Source organism: Mobula birostris, chromosome 15 (assembly GCF_030028105.1).
Source record: "Mobula birostris isolate sMobBir1 chromosome 15, sMobBir1.hap1, whole genome shotgun sequence".
NCBI classification, from domain to species: domain Eukaryota; kingdom Metazoa; phylum Chordata; class Chondrichthyes; order Myliobatiformes; family Myliobatidae; genus Mobula; species Mobula birostris.
The window spans coordinates 37,897,037-37,918,052 of record NC_092384.1 but is presented as its reverse complement, the minus strand read 5'-3'; the positions used below and the strand labels follow the sequence as shown (position 1 = coordinate 37,918,052).

At 38.4% G+C, this 21,016-nt stretch overlaps 1 protein-coding gene across 9 annotated transcripts in view; it reads right to left on the bottom strand.

The window, feature by feature from the left end:
• The window catches only part of znf423 (zinc finger protein 423), a 403,580-nt gene that overhangs the window by 253,042 nt on the left and 129,522 nt on the right, over window positions 1-21,016 (bottom strand). For 7 of the 9 annotated variants that reach the window (XM_072279610.1, XM_072279606.1, XM_072279608.1 and 4 more), the window contains one exon: window positions 1,703-1,906. In XM_072279610.1, coding sequence (XP_072135711.1) covers window positions 1,703-1,906 — 204 coding nt within the window. The remainder of the gene's footprint in view (window positions 1-1,702; window positions 1,907-21,016) is intronic. The other 2 variants (XM_072279607.1, XM_072279613.1) reach the window with 1 other exon arrangement.

Below are 21,016 nucleotides of genomic sequence, written 5' to 3'. Positions count from 1 at the left end.
ATGGACTGGCTATGAAGTCAGAAGCCCACTTCAGGATCAAAAAAGATGCCAAGGTCCCAACTACGATATTGGTCAGGGAGCGGGATGGCTAAGACACAAGAGTTTTTGGCAGATATTAAAGGAAATCACTTGAGATTTATATTTGTTCCTCCAGCACTAGATATCAGACAACTAATCAAAGGCAAAGGATAAAATGAGGCACTGGTGAGGGTGACCCAACACCCATGTAACTTAGCACAATTTTTAAACAAAATTGTGGAGAGATAGCAAATAGTAAGAAATAGAAGACCAAAATGAATCTGGTTTATAATGGTCTGAGACTAGGAAGCCACAAGTCATCACTGCTCTGGCTTTGAATCAATCAGTGGGAACTAGACAATGGCAGTTTCATCTAATGGACCGGTATTTGAAATGCACAGTGGACAAAGGATACACACTAATCTACAAGATGTCATGGTTTTAGTGTATGAAGATACCAGTTGGAGCCTTTTAAGGCTCATTCCCACGCTGCAGATAGGTAATAAAAATCTAATTGGCTGTCTTCAAAGTAAGTTGGAAACAATGTATCCAGAATGTTTTGAGCAAAAATGGACCAGTTGTTCGTCAATACAGAGGGGTCTTAAGTGTGTTTATGGTGAGTGGGCTTATGAATGCAGGTTTGAAGAAATGGTGAACAGCACCTAAAGAAAGGGATTACGTATCAATGTCAGTAACATAGAAGCCAGGGAATAGGAAAAAGATCTTATAGACAAGTTGAGTTTGATACGAGGACATGAGAAGTACAAGTTTGAGACTTAGCTAGTAAAATCCTTGGGAAATTTGACTTGGGAGGGGGATGGGGGGCTTGGGAAAGGGAGGTAAAATGAAAACGTTGAACAGAAGACGCCTGTCTTACTGAAGTCCATGAATTCCTTGGACTGTAGTAAGCAATTTTGACAAAAGACTGAAGGATCCAGTAGCATTTAAAGAGATTTAGCCAGTAAGTGACTAAGCCAGTTGTCTGCCATGAAAGAAATTCCATTCAACATGACCTTTAATTAGGAACAACTCTCAAGAATATTGTAGTCTGATCTTGAGCAGGAATGATGCTGTTAGGTAGATATTACACCAAAAGATCTGACATAGATATCCACGACAGGGATGATATGCTGTGGGAATGATTTCATGTTTCAGAAGGTTGGTAAACAAGGGAGTCTTTGTTTAGAAAATGAAAGCAAAAGTACCCTGAATCCAATTTTTGGGTTCTCTTTTAAACATATTGTACAGTACATTAATCATGCAGACCACGTACCAGCTTATTAGTTTCTGAAAGAAATACCCACACAGATAAATTTTACACGCACGAGAGCAAATGACCACATTTTGAGTTCATGAAATTATACTACTAAGTGGTGAAACAATTTAATTTTTATTTGCATGTTTAACTAGATAACTTCTTATAGTACATTATACTATAGAGCTTCATAAAATATTCACTACTCATATCTGGTAAACTATATTCACAGACCATGCTCTTAAGAATTTCATTTAGATACAACAATCCCCATTATTAAAGTAAATTTCAATATGTTATAATTAGAATTTTAGGATAAACCCATAAATTAAAACATGTTTAGCTAAATTTGTACAAAATAATATCTAATCAGTTGTACCCAATTAACCAGTCCACCCAAGCCAGAATGCTGAGTTAATTTAACATTACCTCCAGGACAGCGATGTGCCCTATGTTCAGTCAAGTCAGCCAGTGAATCAAAGTCCTGCTGACAATTATCACAGGTGTAAATTGATTCATCTTCCATGTCTTCATCATCTTCGTTTCTCTCTTCCTGACTGGTCATGCTGTGTCTGTCTTCCAACAGTTGTCCGTCCTTGGTATCATACTCCTGGTCTCCTCCTGAGGCTCCTGCTGATGAAGCAGAAAATACTATAACTCACATAAATGTGCTGTAGAAAGGTTTATGATATGCATTGAGATAAATATAGAAAAACAATACAATTTAATGTTTGAGATAAAATCATAATAAATATCAGTGCAATATCTCACATTACAAACTAATCTAATCATTGTATATCCCAGTTATGACTAATGAAATGCATGTTGAAGTAAACTGAAGAAAACTGCACTATATTTTTCCACAGTAACTAATATTAAATCTATTTATAAACACAAACTGGACAGACCTTACATATTATCAAAGATAACTACTATGTTTCCAATGGGCATTCTTAATTTTGACAGTTCCCTTACATAGATTACATAGGTACAAATATAGTCATTGCAATTCCATTTCAGAATGTTCATGTTTTATTACAGTAGAGTGCTGTTCTTCCATTTAACACGTTGCACATTTTGTAAATCACACAATGTAGATCAAAAATTGAAGCATTTACAGAACAAAGGAATACAATGGCTCGTATTTTCATAATCTCGAAATTCTAAACTATTTAAAAATGATTCAGTGAAATTAATTTTGTTGATTAAATGATGACACCTCATTTACAGGGTCATGATGATATTTTCTGATGATCCCCATTGTAAAACAATAAAACAAATAGCATTTCTAAGATTAGCAGGTTGAATTGTAGCAAAAGGATAGCATATGACTGCGAAAATTACAAAGCAAAAGGATTAAATATTAGATGCTCCTTGAAATTTAATCCAGTATGCTCCATTGATGTATAAAATCTATATGTTACAAAAATTAAAGAAAATCCCACTGTGCTTTAAAACCAACATGATTAAGTGTTTTTCCAAGTTTCACATTGTTATCTGCTTTTGACCTCCTGGAGATCTGACCTTCATGACCTTTCTGAGCTGTCATTTGTCTGATTTGACAGGCGATTGTATCAAATGCCAAGAACACCATATGTGTGGAACTTTCAATGGATTTAATTTTCAACAACACTGTCAATAAACAATAACCACAACAGAATCTATGGCTGTTCCACAAAAAAAACAAAATTTTGTTTAGTCCTTAAATTTATATTACAATGTTTTTGATTTAATAACTGTGCAACCTATACATAAAGATGCTAAATTCATATTAAGTTCATTACCAGACGGTTTAAATTCATTACTATTTAATTCACAGTTTTAAATACCGGAAGCTTTTAAATTGAGGATTTTTCCTTGGTGACTACATGATATACAAACAATTTTACATTCAGTATTAAAGCCTCTTATGAAGATCCTAACAATCTCACGGTCTACTTTTATTAAAATGTACCAATTAGGGCAGCTTTTTAGAAAATGTTTCTGTTGTGCTAAATACATTAACAATGCAACATGAGCATACAATGTGAAAGTTGTCAATAAACTGGGAAACTGATCACTACGCAGAATATACTAAGGTAAGTGCAGCATAAAAAGTAATATTCACCACATTTTGTTAAGAAAGCTACCCTCAGATTGGTTTCTGAATCCACACGGCAGCATTACAAACCTAATAGTATTACACACAAGCAACTTCATAACAAAATTTCATTTCACGTTTCCTGTTTCCCAAATTCTCTGAACAAAAATGACCTTCCTTCAGGTTTTGTTATGGTGAGAATATTTCCAAAAACCATGTTTCATAACAGTACCCTCTGACAATCAGTACATGCACAATAAGCTAAGATTTTTTTGAGAAAAGTGAATGTTTTACATTTTTTTTGGTAAGGATGAATGAATCAATAGTGACATTTTAAAAGGAAATGATCATGGCATTTTATTGCATTCCACTATTGAAATAATTAGCACTTAATACACAACATATTAAAATGGTGTGACTAGGATCAGCTGAGGGAATGATGCAGATAATCCATGACAAATCTAGAAGTCTGAAAGCAATACAAGAGATAGCATAGTCAGTGAGGTGTTTTGATGGATAGATGGACAGATAAATCGTTTATTAAAGGCCAGTCTGGGTCATTTAGATAGATTCATATTGGGAATTATAAAAAGAATCCTTATTTAGCAATGGCTCTGGAAAGAATGAAGTGCTCCTGGGTTTGAAAGAAAACATTCCTGGACACATTTTAAATATATGAAATGTTACTGAGCCAAAAGTTGATGACAGAAGTAATAGCAAGTTCATGGTGCTTGCCTGTAATAATGGATTTAAAAAAAACATTTTGTGCCTCTCATTGCAAGTCAAAAAAGAGTTGTAAAATTTGCTCTGCATGTCATTAGCTTGAAAAAAGAGAACAATCTAGCAAAGAGCATGTAGAAATTACAGCCGATGCATTGTAAAACAAAATCTTACTGCTGGACATGTTGGCTGCTATCTCATAGTGTAAGGGACCTTCTTTTGTGATAGCTTATGTTTCGAACAGACTTTCACTTCAAACAGGTTAGTAATTAAAACTAATTATTCTTTTCATGCAACATCAACTTTACATTAAAGATGTGTTCAACTTACAAAATTATAAAATGGAAAAGTTTACAAAATTTTCTAGCATCTGCAGAATCTCTTGCGTTGATCATACTAAAGTAAGTACTGAAGAAGAATTTTTTAAATTAACAGAAAGCAGATAGAAAATTGCTTCACTGCAAAATTCTCATTGGCTAATAACTAGCTTGCAAACAGGATCGTCATATTTCATTTGCTGTGAACTGACATAAAATATACATTCTCTATGTGTATGCAACAGCTGCCTTTAGATCCTGAACATGTACAAATTAAAAATCAATCAGAACTCCGAGCAGGAAGCGGCCTTAGTTCAAATGTCTATATGTCATATCCTAAAGGTATGCAATTTAGTCCTATTTTAATAAACATTTAAATTAGATATTCAATCTGTCACTTCACGGTTTCAGTAGCCAGACAAGTTCTTATATTTCATTGGTTAAGATCAGAGTATTGCCAGTCATTCACCAAAATCCCAAATGCTCCGGTGACCTTGCCACACCGTTATAAATTTATGCCCTGCAATTTGCATCACAAAATCAGCCAGAGCTGAAAATGAAGAAATAAAATCCAATACACAACATAAATGTAACTCTCCAGCAAATTCTGGACAATTGTTTAATTAAGCTTCATTATCTTCATGTTCATACTGTAAATTATGTTATTACAGCATTTATTTACAGCAATAAATCCTCATCTTAAAACTATCAAAAAGCATCTGGAACAATTTCATCTACTTCTTACTATTGTACCTCACTGTCAATTCTTTTGTGGGCTTTTTTGAAATTGCTTATTGATAGTTTTCATTAGCACTTCCTAGGTGTTGATTGGTATCTGCTATGCCTATTTAGTTGTGATTTATCACTGTTTTATGAACGAGGAATTTCAACCAATCAAGTTCAAAGCTATCACAGTAATTTGCATGAGCTAATATGTGACAGCCAAGTCCAACACATTGGATCTAATGAACAAAGCACACAAATGCTTTATGTATACATAGATAGATTTGGCTCATAAAAAATTATTATTTTTTTAAATGTGCAGAAATTATGACCCATATGAATGAGACAAATTTAATTTGTCTGTCAACAAAATTTCCTGAAACATGTAGCGACGGTATGCAAATTATACCTCTAATTTTTCACCTGCTCCCTGCAGTTTTCTAAATAGTACACAGTTTCTCTATGAAACCTATGCCAGGGTAGGATTTATCAGTCAGTGTAGAGTTGCAAGATACTAATCCAACAATGTACAGTAACAGACACACCCTGGGCCACTTCAACAAAAATCCGGCCTGAACAACAAACCAATGTAAATCTTTACAGGTATGCTGTTTCAAATAAACTACCCATTCTTAATAAGAATTTCACAAAGTACAGAACCGGACATCATTCTTGAGCTTACACCTCTGAGACCATTCAGTATCAGCACTACGTTTCTGATTCCAACAGGCTTCACTCAAATGGCAACTGCTCTAGTTGCTTATTACTGCCTGATTTTGTGTTTTGTTTCACATGTGGATACAGGAAATATAATAGGATTTTAAAATTATGGTTAACCTTCAATCCTGTTTCAGGAATAAACATATAAATTGCTAAAATACATTAAATCTTTACATTGAAATTGCTTACAAAATGAAAAAGGACTTTGTTCCCTTTACTTTTGAAACTTGTACAGAAAAGGCATAATGTCTGGAGTTTAATCAAATCAATAAAGCAGCCACAGAACAAACTGTCAAGTAACAAGTTTGTTTTGCCAGCTAAATAAACCTATTAGAGAGTTTGCTATTTTCAGTCCTTTGTTCCGAATCATAATTTTCTAATATTTGTAACCATGGCAAATGCATGCAAGATTTCCAGCACAGCTTGAAAAATCATCAAGCTCCTAACCTTACTATATATTTAAAAATAAAATTGTTGTTGGCTTATGCACTGGAATTCTTTAACCTATTAAAAGGGAAACATCCCAAATGTAACCTGCCTTCATTTACTTCTGAAGTATTATACTTCATCCATAAATGGTGTTCATTTTGATATGAACAGTTGAGAGTAAGTTTGGCTTGTTCAAACATTTTTCTAAGTGATAACTATTTTCTTTTCCATACCATTAAAAATGAATATAAATCAACAGGAAGATCTCAAAGTACAAAATTAATTAGAATGGGCTTACATGAGAATATTCAATTGTGATCAGATGCGTCATGCTTAAAGGCTGACATTACAGAATAGTAGTAAGACATGCTGCACTATTTTAGGATAAAACAGTGGCCTGGATTTTTGTTAGTAATGACAGAAAGACCATCAACAGTTGCTGCCGCAACCTTGGGAAACAGATAGCGATTTCTCCACACTGAGTAGAGTTCAATGGAAAAATCATGAAATTCATTTCAATGATTCAGCCCCCTTCACAAACTGGCTTCCACCAATAAAACTGAAGGAAGTCATTTGAACTAGCATAAGTTGAAGACATTGCTCTGCTTTGATCACAAAATAACCTGAAAAAAATCTTGCTTTGTTGCAAAATTAATTTTGGCGTTTCTGCTATGTCGTAATCACAGATTTGAAAACATCAACTTAAAAATTCTGTGTATCTGCTGTAAACTATTTTACATAAATATTTCAAAACAAAAGAAATGTGAAGTACATTCTTCAATGTGATAGGCTGCTCAGCTCCCTGACAATATTACAGCAGCTAGACGCCAGTGGACAACCTCAAATGGAAACTGATAGTTCCTTTTGAATTGATTTCTTCAGACCTTGAGTGGTATTGTTTTGTAAACTTTAATCCCTCACTCTGTTGAGTGGATGCACAGAACTCTGAACCACCAGTACAGCAAAAGCAAAGAACTTCCCAGTTTCTGATGAACAAGTAATGCCAACGTGCTCTTTTGAACCCTCAAGTCAAAACTGAAAAACTTACATTACTAGTTCGCGCTGTACTCATTTAAGGTGCGGATCACTCTCAAAACTGAGAACAAACCCCTTCTTCTCAAACCAAGTCAGCCTTGATGTTGGTAGTAAAGAGCCAAGGATTGCAAGCACCTTAATTATTCTGTTTAATATTGTTAGAATCATGTATCTTATGAGGAAACCGCACTACTAAACTTCTTAATTTTGAAGAGTTCTGGGAAACAGGGTATAAAGAATCTAAGTGAGATCATCACCAAGAGGACTACCCCTCTAGATTCCACTATTGAGTCACTGACAGGTCAATGGTATCTAGGTCAGATACTGGATCATCGATACACAAGTGAGATGCTTTTCCCTTCACAAGAGTTGGGCTGAATGGGTACTTAAAGTATGGAGTCTTCAGTCTTCAGGAATTTAGCAAGGCTTTTGACAGGGTCCTAAATGTAAACATGCCATTCCCAAATAACAAATGAATTCTCTTTTTGCAGACATCCACAAATCTATTTTGTTTCCAAGTTAGAAAATACACAAAAATTGTATGTTAAGATAAGCATACTTTCACAGCATTTTAACAAATGACATCAAAAGCACACAAGAATGGTAAAGAAAAATAACTGTTACTAAAATGGCGGGGGGGGGAGGGAAAACTAGCTCTGCCACTTATCAAAACAAGTGCGTGCAGCTAAATCTGATTTTGAACAATAATATTTTGCAAGTTCGTGCATATGTCAGAGTGTCCAAAGTTGGGCATTTGTAACCCGGGGGCAGGATATATGGCAAACTGCAGTACTGTGCAAAAGACTTGAGCACATGTAAAAATAAATCTGTGAAACGAAGATGCTTTCAAAAAAATAATGAAAAGTTTCTAAATTTCAAATAATTTACTATAAAGAGCAGCAAACAGTAAAAAACCTAAATCAAATCAATATTTATGTGACACCCCCCCCCCCACCCTTAAAACTATATCAAACCTCTTAAAATTGCATGAAGGTATACTTATAAGAAAATCAGCTAGTAGGTTGTTCCAAGCATCTTGGAGAACTTGCCACAGTTCTTCTGCAGACTTTGGCTCTCTCAGTTGCTTCTGTCTCTCCACATAATCCCAGGCAGCCTCGATGATGCTGAGATCAGGACTCTGTGGAGGCCATACCATCTGTTGCAGAACTCCTTGTTCTCCTTTTCACTGAAGATAGTTCTTTATGACCTTGGCCGTGTGTTTGGGGTCATTGTCCTGCTGCAGAATGAAGTTCAGACTGATCAGGTCCCTCCCTGATAGTATAGTGTGATGGATGAGAATCTGCTTGTAATTCTCAGCATTAAGGATTCCATTAATTGTGACCAGATCACCAACCTGATTTGCAGAAAAGCTGCCCCAAACCTGCAGGAAAAACCTCCACCATCCTTCACTGTTGGCTACAGGCACTCATCCATCTAGTCCTCTCCAGCTCTTCTACAAACTGCCTCCTGTTTGAGCCAAAATTTCAAGTTTTGACTCATCAGTCCAAAGCACCTGCTGCCATTGTTCAACATCCCAGTCCTTGTGTTGTGCGCAGGTAAGTCTCATGGTTTTTTGGCAGTGACTCTTCTATGAAGGCCACTTCTGACAAGGTTTCTCCAGACTATAGAGGGCTCTACTGTGTTGCAGTGGTTTCTGTGAATTCAGAGCTGATAGCAGGTTTAGAAGGGACATCCATTTGATGTATCACTCATTTGCTGCACTCAGTTTCCATGGCCATCCATTGTGTTACTGGTCCTCAACCTTGCCTCTTTTTTGTGCTTCTTCAGAAGAGCTTGGTCAGCACATCTTGAAACTCCTGTCTACCGCAAAATTTCTGCTTGGGAGAGACCTTGCTGTTGCAGGATGACTACCTTGGTCCAGTTGCTAGGCTAACTCTTGCCATGGTGTAAGAATCGACGATTTGAAGGTTAAACTGTCACATCTGTGACACCTCACCTTTTAGCTTGGTTGTCCTTCACCCAGTTTGATTCCTTCTACACCAGTTTCAGTTAATCAGTTTAGCTCATTGAACTCATTGTCATTGATCATTAGAATCTGTTTGTTGTCTTTGTTTAATCATGTACTGGGCCACAAAGTAATCGGTGTTTTATTTTAAAAGTGGTCTGTTACTTAATATATTGCTTTCGTTAACAAAATACAAAAATTTCTCTAACTTTTTTGGAAAATGAACATTTGGAAATCTAAAATGTGTTCTTTTCTGACACATTAATAGAGAAAACAAAAAATAAACATCTAAAACAAGATTTATATTAAAAAAAAATCAAGGGTGCCTAAGAATTTAGCACAGTACTATGGTACAGTGACAGCAATCAATGTGCTCCGCAGCAGTTTGTCCACATTGTGTCGTATATTTTGATGGTTCAGAGCTAAAAGTAGAGAGCATGATTAAGAAATTTGCATATGGTAATGAAAATACTGTGGTGTCAACAGTAAGGACCAAAATTTTAGTATAGAGGAAAATACAGACAGTTTTGTCAGCTTGACAGAAAAGCAGCAAGTGAAAATTCACCTTAGTTCCTATCTAAGCTGAGCGTAAATTGATGATCATTTATAAAATAGCTCAAGATGGCAAAATTAAGGATGACTGCAAGATTCATCTGTAAGAGCCGGGGACTACAATGAGTGGCCTCAAACAAAGCTAAAAAGGCTCTCCCCTCAAATTTTATTCACCTATATAATGACTTCGGACTTTGTTGACATATTCATTTGAACATTGCTTGAAACAAAATTACTCATGTCATTCCACGTGTTTATTTATTGAAGGGCCATGTTTTTAATTTCAAGGACCTATCCTCCAGGAATTTTGCAAGAGAGTCCCAAAGGTGCTTTCTGCTAATCTCAGGATTCCAACTTGTTTAACATTAGCTCTGACCAAGTCTAATGCATGGATCAAAGAAAGCTTTTAACTCGGAATGCCTCAAAGCAATGACACAGTCTGTGCAGGAACATTACTGTAACTGAAGTGAAACAAGAAAAAAAACATTTTGCTCTTCTGAGTACAATCCCAGAGAACTGCATCAAGCTAAAACTGGCATTCACCAGAATCCCAAGTATCAGAAAAAAATCACCAACTGGAATCATGCCATCATGCACAATTCAGCCTGTTACAACTGTCAAATGAAGGTACCCTCTCAGGTTCTTTCAAACAATACTTTAATTCCTTTAAGTAGGCAGAGCAATGACATTTCCCTTGGGGTGTCCACCATTACATCCCACATCCACTAATTAACTCTGTCAGATGCAACAGATCTCCAGGTGAATGAGCAAGCAACGTATTATTTGCCAAAGATACAATTCTTACAAAATGTCTGCAACAGACACCCCCAAGACAATCTATAAAGATGTTTTTCTACCATATTATCAAGACACTATTGAAACAAAACTGGGTGACAATGGAAAATTTTCCCTCACTTCATTTTAGTTGGGCTCATGAATTATTCCTGTACAATCTTTGAAACTGGAGGATATGCAAGTTAAATCAGAGTTTTGGCCATATGCTGATTTAGTTACAATCTTCAAGGGTTAACACAAGGTTAAATGTCTTATGCTGGCCTCTGACAATGTCTTATAATTTTATATCAAGCAAAATTTCCACATGTTCACCATAATAACTCTCAACTGATTTTCTTTTAAACTACACTTTGGAATATTCTATAGTCACTATAACCCAAAATGTCAACATTCTCCATCATGATTTTTCTGGACTCAGTTGGATTTCATTTGTGAACTGAAAAAACTGTGCTCTGGGGCACTCATGTTTCAATCCCTCAAAAGACACCTAACCTTCTAGCCCCAGTACTAAGACCCCAAAGCCATTTGACAGTTCTCAGTGCTGATCTCTGCAATGACTGTTGTTCCCCATTCTCATGCTGAAACAGATTTTAATCTTCCAGTGGGCTATCTGGCAGATACCGTCCACATCTGCAAGACAGCCAAGTGCACCATGTCCCAAAGAAATTGTTCATTATAGTTTCTTATTTGTTCAGTAGTTTTCACCTGTTTTTCCTTCTTCCATACAACTGAGTTACTAATATTATCCAACAGTTTTCACATTATGATGCTCTCCCTCTGTTTCTTCAAATTGGATTCAGGTGTCTGCTGAATTATTGTAGACATCTTAGACATAACTACTTAGCCTATGGAATCTTTTGACTTCCAATTCACAAAAAAAAATGATTTGGCAATATTTTTCTGCATTCATGAGTTTCCAAAATGTATGCATTCTATAACCACATTTCATGTTCCAACCGGCCCCAAGCTTCATGTACATTGATTATCATTACCTCTCCAAATACCTTAGCTTCTCCAAGTTACTCAAACTTGTTTCAAAGGTTTTGCTTTTTATATATATAAAGTTTCCATCTCTTGGTAGTTATTTTAACAGGTCCCCATTTAGAATCTGACAAGCCAAGCAAGAACCAACTTAATTTCTTTATGACTTCAGCTGCAGAGGCAAATAAAATTTTGGCCACATCATCAGTCATCAGGTCCACCCTGTTGGACGTTACATAGGCTTCACTGTCATCAATATCCTTCTTCTGGCTGAATGCCTTGCCCTCTACACAATTGGAAAGCAAAAGAAGTGCCAAGCTATTCACAACTCTATGATCGATTACCATGCTGCTCTGAACCCCATGCCGATGCCATGTAATTGGTTGTAATATGTCAAGTCATTTGTTGTGAGAGCTATAGATTTGCAACTCGGTCCTCAGGATAACATCCTAATTGTATCACATGTCCTACAATTTGTTGACTAGGTCAGCTGTGCAGTATTTTAGCTTGAGTTTGTTCCCTCCTCTGAAAATAAAATCACGCTACAGATCAGCATACCTACAGAATAGCTGGATAGAATTAAATCATTGTGAACTAACCTACTCCTGACTCTGCACAGTTCTTTAATGTATGCATACTTGTTTTGAATTAGTCAGTCATTCTCCAAGCTAAAACTGTGGGATGAGAACTTTTGTTTGCTTCCATTGCAAAAAATATTACCGTTTTAACTATTTTGGGCTTCCTTGAAAGCTTCGTTCAATCCATACAGCACAAGAAAGTAACAAAATAATTGACAAAATGAGAAATGACTATTTGTCAAGTTTGACCATTAATACAAAAGCACATCACTGGAAATAACAGAAACTAGTCATTCAGAACAAATTTATTCAGCCCATCCTTTCTCATCTTTGCCCAACATCTTAAAATAACAAACAACATAATAACAGTAGCAATAGGTCGGTCAAATTTAAGCAACTACCAACAATCTAGTTTAACAGAGGAAATAACGTCTCTTTCAGCAAACCTAGCTGGTCACCTTCTGCCCATCTTGTCTCACTCAACATGGTAATGTCAAATATGAACAATCCGTTTCCTGGACTACGACAGCAGGTCTGTCACCCTTGAGGCCATACATTAGAGCCTTGACATTTCAGATTCCAAATCTCAGGATGAAGAGTGGAGGTATGTGCCTGTGCATTCTCTGAACACTAGATGGTCATTTCACACCAGGTACCACACAGATTTGACGGAGCAAGAACTTGGTCCAATGGCAAACAGCTGGAAGACGACTGAATACGAGGCTTTGCTGCTTGCTTGCAAGTTGCTCTCAGTACTCACACATATACATTCATGAACCATGAACATACATACTCCAGATTCAGAGTCAAATGTCCTTGTTTACTGCTTCTTCCTTGCCTCCCCGCACCCTGCAACATGACTGCATGACTTCTGTCATCTTCTATCCATCTTCCTGAATCAAAGAACAAGGCAGTTTGCACACCACCTTCTGGATTGGTAATTCTATGAAGAACAGTATTCTTGAGTTGGAGCTTTGACTTCAAGAATGATCATCCTTTATAGGATGCATAAATATTTCATGATCTTTTAGCTCATTCTAATTCAGAACTTGTACACTAGTGTTATGAACCCTTCCAACCAAATCCTGGAAATAGCAAACAACTACATGACAAACTGATTCTCACTCGCAATTTAACACAGAAACATAAAAACATAGTAAAACAACAGCACAATACAGGCCCTTCAGCCCACAATCCTGTGCCGAACATCTACTTTAGAAATTACCTACGGTTACTCATAACCCTCTACTTTTCTAAACTCCATGTACCTAGGATCCCACGTCTCCTTACTTACTCAATAACCCTTGCCCCTTGCATGGGGTACCTTATCAAATACCTTGCTGAAATCTATATACACTACATCCACTGCTCTACCTTCATCAATGCGTTTAGTTAGATCGTCAAAAAATTCAATCAGGCTCAATAGGCATGACCTGCCTTTGACAAAGCCGTGTACCGGTTTCCCCCGCCATCTGAAGGTAGAGTGTTCCTATGAAACGGTTTGTAAGCTGAAATGTTGAAAAGCGAAGAAGCAATTACCATTTATTTATATGGGAAATTTTTGTGAGCGTTTGCAGACCCAAAAATAACCTACCAAATCATGCCAAATAACACATGAAACCTAAAATAACAGTAACATATAGTAAAAGCAGGAATGATATGATAAATACACAGCCTATATAAAGTAGAAATACTTTTCCACAATCATTACTGAACTGTTCTCCGTAGCGAAAATCTCACACAAGCGCTGTTGGCAAAAACACGGCGCAAGCACTCTCCAGTAACCTTTAAGCTATGAAGCTGCCAAATCATACCAAATAACATGTAAAAATACACGGCCTATATAAAGTAGAAATAATGTATGTACAGTGTAGTATCACTTACCGGAATTGGTTCAGTGCCGAGCACACTGATGATAGTGTGTTAGACTGAGTCGTCAGTGTTTGGGTGGTGCAGTGGCCACCCACCCTCCAGGCTGCTGAGCGATACATTGCCGCGAAGAACGCAGGGGTCCAGCGGTAGCCAGGAGGTACACAGCACATCTTTAAGAAAAAAGCCAAAACAAACATGCTAATTAATTAGGTGCCACCCATAATTGTCGGCCCAGATCAGTGCCGATTTCCGATTGCGTCGTCTCTGATCTGGGCCGACAATTACATGTTGGCGGCACCTAATTAATTAGCATGTTTACTTCGGCTTTTTTCTTAAAGATGTGCTGTGTGCCTCCCAGCTACCTTTGCACTCTCCGTGAATTGGTATCTGTCCGTGGCCTGGGGGTTGGGGTGGTGAGACACTGGGGTGTCATCTCGTCGCCTGTTTCCATTAGCGCAGGCAACTCATCTTCTCCTACGACTGCCCGCCTCGATGTCGAAGGTCGAGGTTCATCGTCTGCTGTGGCTGATGTGGAAGGCTTGCTTGACTGCTGAGCCTCGCGTAGTTTTCTATCACACAGTTCTTTAATAAGGACTCAAACCATCCTGCAAATATCCCCCAAACCGACGTACCCTTTCAAGATTAAAGTCATACTTTATCATTACTCATTCGGTTTTGATTGTTATCCTTTTTTCTTCCGATTGCATCAGCTCTTCATCTGTCAGTTCTTGGTGATGGGATGCCAAAACCTCTTCAACGTCATCTTCGTCAACTTCCACAAGCCAAACTCACGTTGACCTTACTTCGTTCACCACGATCAAAACGCTTAATTATGTCTAGTTTTACCGTGAGTGTAACACCTTTACGAGCTCTTTCAGGCTTTTCCGATACCATAGAACTCATCTTGCAAATGGCTGCTCACAGGCTCGTGTTTAAGCAATGCCAGCGAGAATCCGGGGGAGAGCGGCTGCTTAGGGTGCGCTGCCTTTTATCGCGCACTGAATTTTTTTTCGTAACAGTGAAAACACCTTCTGAAAGCGAAAATAGGGTCCTAATGTAGGTCTTTCGTAACAGTGAGGTTTCGTAAAGCGAACGTTCGAAAAGCGGGGGACACCTGTACTCCTAATCATATTATGCCTCTCCAAATGTTCATAAATCCTGCCTCTCATGATCTTCTCCATCAACTTAACAACCACTGAGTAAGACACACTGCTCTATAATTTCCTGGGCTATCTCTACTCCCTTTCTTGAATAAGGGAATAACATCTGCAACCCTCCAATCCTTTGGAACCTCTCCCGTCCCCATTAATGATGCAAAGATTATTGCCAGAGGCTCAGCAATCTCGTCCCTTGCCTCCCACAGTAGCCGGGGGTACATCTCATCCGGTCCTGGTGACTTATCCAACTTGATACTTTCCAAAAGCTCCAGCACATCCTCTCTCTTAATGTCTATAAGCTCAAGCTTTTCAGTCCGCTGCAAGTCATCCCTACAATCACCAAGGTCCTTTTTCTGTAGTGAATACTGAAGCAAAGTATTCATCAAGTACCTCCGCTACCTCCTCTGGTTTCATACACACTTTTCCACTGCACTTGATTTGGTCCTGTTCTCTCACATCTTATCCTCTTGCTCTTCACATACTTGTAGAATGCCTTGGAGTTTTTCTTAATCCTGCTTGCCAAGGCCTTCTCATGGCCCCTTCTGGCTCTCCTAATTTCATTCTTAAGCTCCTTCCTGCTAGCCTTTTAATTTTTCTAGATCTCTATCATTACCTAGTTTTTTGAAACTTTCGTAAGCTTTTCTTTTCTTCTTGACTAGACTTTCTACAGCCTTTGTGAACCATGTTTCCTGTACCCTACTATCCTTTCCCTGTCTCATTGGAACGCATCTATGCAGAACTCCACGCAAATAACCCCTGAACATTTGCCACATTTCTGCCATACATTTCCCTGAGAACATCTGCTCCCAATTTATACTTCCAAGTTCCTGCTTGATAGCTTCATATTTCCCCTTGCTGCAATTAAACATTTTCCTAACTTGTCTGCTCCTATCCCTCTCCAATGCTATGGTAAAGGAAATAGAATTGTGATCACTATCTCCAAAATGCTCTTCCACTGAGAGACCTGACACCTGACCAGGCTCATTTCCCAATACCAGATCAAGTACAGCCCCTCCTCTTGTAGGCTTATCTACATATTGTGTCAGGAAACCTTCCTGAACACACCTAACAAACTCCACCCCATCTAAACCCCTTGCTCTAGGGAGATGCCAAATGATATTTGGGAAATTAAAATCTCCCATCACGACAACTCTGTTATTACACCTTTCCAGGATCTGTTTCCCTATCTACTCCTCGATATCCCTGTTACTATTGGGTGGCCTACAAAAAACACGCAGTAAAGTTATTGACCCCTTCCTGTTCCTAACTTCCACCCACAGAGACTCCATAGACAATCCCTCCATGACTTCCTCCTTTTCTGCAGCCATGACACTATCTCTGATCAGTGGTGCCACGCCCCACCTCTTTTGCCTCCCTCCCTCCCACCATCCTTTCTGAAACATCTAAAGCCTGGCACTCGAAATAGCCATTCCTGTCCCTGAGCCATCCAAGTCTCTGTAATGGCCACAACATCATAGCTCCAGGTACTGATCTACGCTCTCAGCTCATCTACTTTGTTCACGATACTCTTTGCATTAAAATAGACACATCTCAAACCATCAATCTGAGTGTGTCCCTTCTCTATCACCTGCCTATCTCTCCCTCTCATGCTGCCTACAAGCTTTCTCTATTTGTGAGCAAAACCGCCCCTTCCTCCGTCTCTTCAGTTCAGCTCCCACCTTCCAGCAATTTAAAGTCCACTGTGGTTAAAGTACAAATGACAAGGAGGGAGATGGCTTCAAGAACCTTATGAAGATACATTATGCATTAACAACTCATCAGTCTCTTCTATGTTAAAGCACCTTTGACCCCATTGTGCAAGTAAACTATCAGTCCAACGTTATCACCAATGCTGCCCAACAGCAAGTCACCAAGGCTATTTGACAGCAAAAAACAATAAGATCTCATGTTCATATGCTTCAGTACTGAAGCTCTAAAACTTGGCAGTGAAGAACTTCAATCACAAATTTACAACTTAATTTCTGAGAAAAGAAAAATATGACTCAGGGACTTCAGAGACACACTAAGTGTGACAATCTGCCAAAAAAAAAAGGTAAATCTGATTGCAGTACAGTATCTGTTGTTTGCCAGAGGGAAAATCATCACCAAGATTCTCCTCACAAATTTCTTCCAAGGGTCAAAGAGTTGCAGTTTGGACTGTTGCATGGATTCCATCCATCTGTCAGTAATCAACTGGAGTAGGGTTAAATTTCAATGGGATGAGAATGGAGTTGGCCCGGGTAAATAGCGACTGCATCGTGGCAAATGGAATACAATCTGGAGAACAGTAAAATAATACACTTTGGGAGGTCAAACTTGAAGTCAGAGTACAAGGTTTCTTAGCACTGTGGAAGAGCAGAAGGATCTTGGGGTCCATGTCCATTGATCCCTCAAAGATGCTGTGCAAGTTGATAGAGTTGCTAAGAAGGCACACATTGGGCCGGCTGGTGGCGCAATGACATCGGCGCTGGACCCGAGAGCGGAGGTTCCCGGGTTTGAAACCAGTCGGGTCCGCTCCCAAGTACGCTTTCCATCCATGCTGTGTTGAGAGTCGAGATCGCAACTCGACCTTGTAAAAAATAAAAGGGAAAATACTGCGAAAAATGTCTGTGTGAGGAGTGGCGGGCCACACAGTCTCTCTCTCTCTCTCTCTCTCTCTCTCGTTCCGCGCCTTGTAAAAAGCCATGAAAAAGACATCATCACGGACGCGCGCACACACACGCAGACGTACACACACAGACGCGCACGCACGCAGGCACACGCCAAAAAGAGGTTCATGTTATGTTGGCCTTCATTATCGGGCATTGAGTTCATGAACCGCGGGGTAATACTGGATCTCTAGTTAGGCCACAATTAGCATTGTGTTAGCATCTTGTCAGCTCATTACAGGAAGGATGTGGAAATTGTAGAGAGATTGCCGAGGAGATTTACCAGGATGCTGCCGAGTTTAGTGAATATGTCTCATAAGGAGAGATTGAGCAACCTTCGGCTTTTCTCTTTGGAGCAAAGTAGGAAACAAGGTGACTTGATAGAGATGTCGAAGATGCTAATGGGCTTCAATTGAATGGGCTGCCAACACATTTATCCCAAGACAGCAATGGCTCATATGAGAGGGCATAATTTTTTAGGTGATTGGAGGAAAGTATAGGAGAATGTCAGTGGTAGGATTTTTACATGTAAGTACATGGAATGCATTGCCATGAGTGGTGTCATAGGCAGATACATTAGGACATTTAAGAGACTTTTAGGGAGGCACATCAATGAATGAGAACTGGAGGGCTATGAGAGAGGGAAGCGTTAAGATTGATCTTGGAGTTGGTTAAAAGATCAGAGGCTACAGGGCCTGTACTGTGCTATACTGATCTATATTCTATGTATGCTGGGAAACAAAAGTGTACTTAAATAATGGGAGGCAAATCAGGTGAAAACATATTAGCTAAAGTCCAGGTAAATTTCCATGAGCGAGAAAGATAAGCGAACACTGTGGTCAGAGCTTCCAGGCTGACCAAAAGGATGGAGGGAAAATAAGGCAGGGACAACAGGAGCAAAGGCTGTCAGCACAATTGGGAATCAGGCTGCTAACAGGAAGTTCAGAAGGAAATGTAAAAAATGAAATGAGAGGCTAACATCATGAGAAAATACTGAAAAATTTAAAAAAGGAATTCAAATATATTCTACAGGTATATAAACAGGAAAAGCATTACAAGAGAAGCAGGTTAATCAAAGCCCAAAATGAGCACTTCACAAAGTCCTCAGACTGGAAAATGATGCTACTGGAGTCTCAGCAACAGAAAATGGAAGTGAGATTTGGGAGAAGTCAAAAATTAATATGGGGAAGAAAGGTGAATTGTAGTTAAAGCAGATACATCGTTAATTCTGGTAAGCTGCACCCCTGACAGAAATGCTGATCATAATTTCTCAAACAACTATACATTCAGGGGTGGTACACGTGTTATGGAAAATTGCAAAGGCTATATACCAGTGACACTGCCCAGAAGGCAATAGCAAACCACTTCTGCAGAAAAACTTGCCAAGAACAACCATGGTTATGGATAAGACCATGATTGGCCACATCAAAGATCACGGCTCATAATAATGATGATATTCCAGTGAACAAAAACTGGTGAAGGGTTACACCCCTTCAGACCAGTTTGTTTAACCTTTTTAGTGGGGAAGTTCTAGAAGCAATAATCTGGGATAGACCGAGAAGTTAGTTGAACAGCATTTGAATAGCTATTAAATTGTTAAAAGAAAACCATGCCCAACTAACTTGATGGAATATTTTGTTGAAACAAGATGTCACCCAGGGAAATGTGATTCCAAAAGGCAATTGATAAAGTACCCAAAAACAGGCATAAAAGAGGCTTTAGCAGCATAAATAGAAAACTAGCTAAGTAATAGAAAACTGGGAATAGTAGTGAAAGGTCATTTTCTATATAAATATTTATATTACAGTTCTGCAAGTGTCAATACTAGTATCACTGTTCTTAAAGTATTTGGACTTTAGTGGAGAAGATAAATGTTCCAAATTTGCACACAACACAAAACATAACAAACTGTGATATACTTCAGGGGCACACCGACAAGTTGGTAGAATTAGTATTGTTGCTGAGAAATGTATGAAAGTGAAATAAAAGTATTACATTATGGAATACGTAGTTTGAACCAGAGGGTACAAACCTGAAGTACAAAACCAAGACACATATACAATATGCATTAAAAATGGCAGGACCGGTTGAAAAAGCCCAATTCCAAGCACCAGATTTTAGATGCAAATGCTATGGCAGAAGAGATCAAAATGATTTCAGGGTTGAGGGAGTTAGCTACCTGGAGAGGATAGAGAGGCTAGGGTTCTCCAGCATGGAATAAGTAAAGGTTGTAAGAAAATCAACTGCAAGTATTTAAATTAATGAATGGCACAGAGAGAAATTATTCTTATTGATAAAGGGGTCAAGAAATAGGCAACCTGAAATTGATATGACAGGCAAAAGAATCCTGAGTGGCATGTGGAAAATGTCTCTGATTTGAGTCTAAATGTCTCGTTCAGAGGAAGGCTCAATTGAAGAATTCAAATATGAACTCAAAAAGTACATGAAAGGAAGAAAAATTGCAAGGTTGTGGAAAGAGGGTAATAGAGTTTGACTAACAAAAATAAGGAATTTAAAGTGAGAGGACGGAGTTTAAAGGGGATTTGAGAGGAAAGTTTTTTTTAAACACAGACTTGTTAATATCTTGAACTCACTACCAGAGGAAGCGGTCAAGTTAGATACAATCACTATACTTAAGAGAGATTTCGACAAGCATTTAAATAAGTAAACGATAATATGGGCAAATGAGATTAGTGTAAATGAGCAAAAAGTCAGCATAGACATGATTGGACTGAAGGGGTCACTTCTATACTGGAGAACCCTATGACTCTCTGAATGAATTTCTCTGATAGAGAGCTGGTACAAGTTCAATGAAAAACTTCCTTCCATACTGTAATAAGGGACTATTAACTATTCGATCAATTGTTATCCTTTTCAGGAGCAGCAGCACCTTACTGAGGAAGCAGGAACACAAAGCTTCGCTGAGCTCTCCTGGATCAGATAGTTGTTCCTAAAGAGCAAAGGTTACTGCTGAACATGGCCTGAGGTACACGTGGTCTACTGCGCCAACACAGTGCAGCACAACTCCACACAGCAGTACAGCCTGAAAGAAAGGAAGGGGATATCAAGAGGGAAGCATTCAGCTTGGTTCAATACCTACCCAGTTAGACCAAATAATTTCTTCTCCATGTAAATAACACAATAGCCACTCGATGGGCCGAATGGCCTAC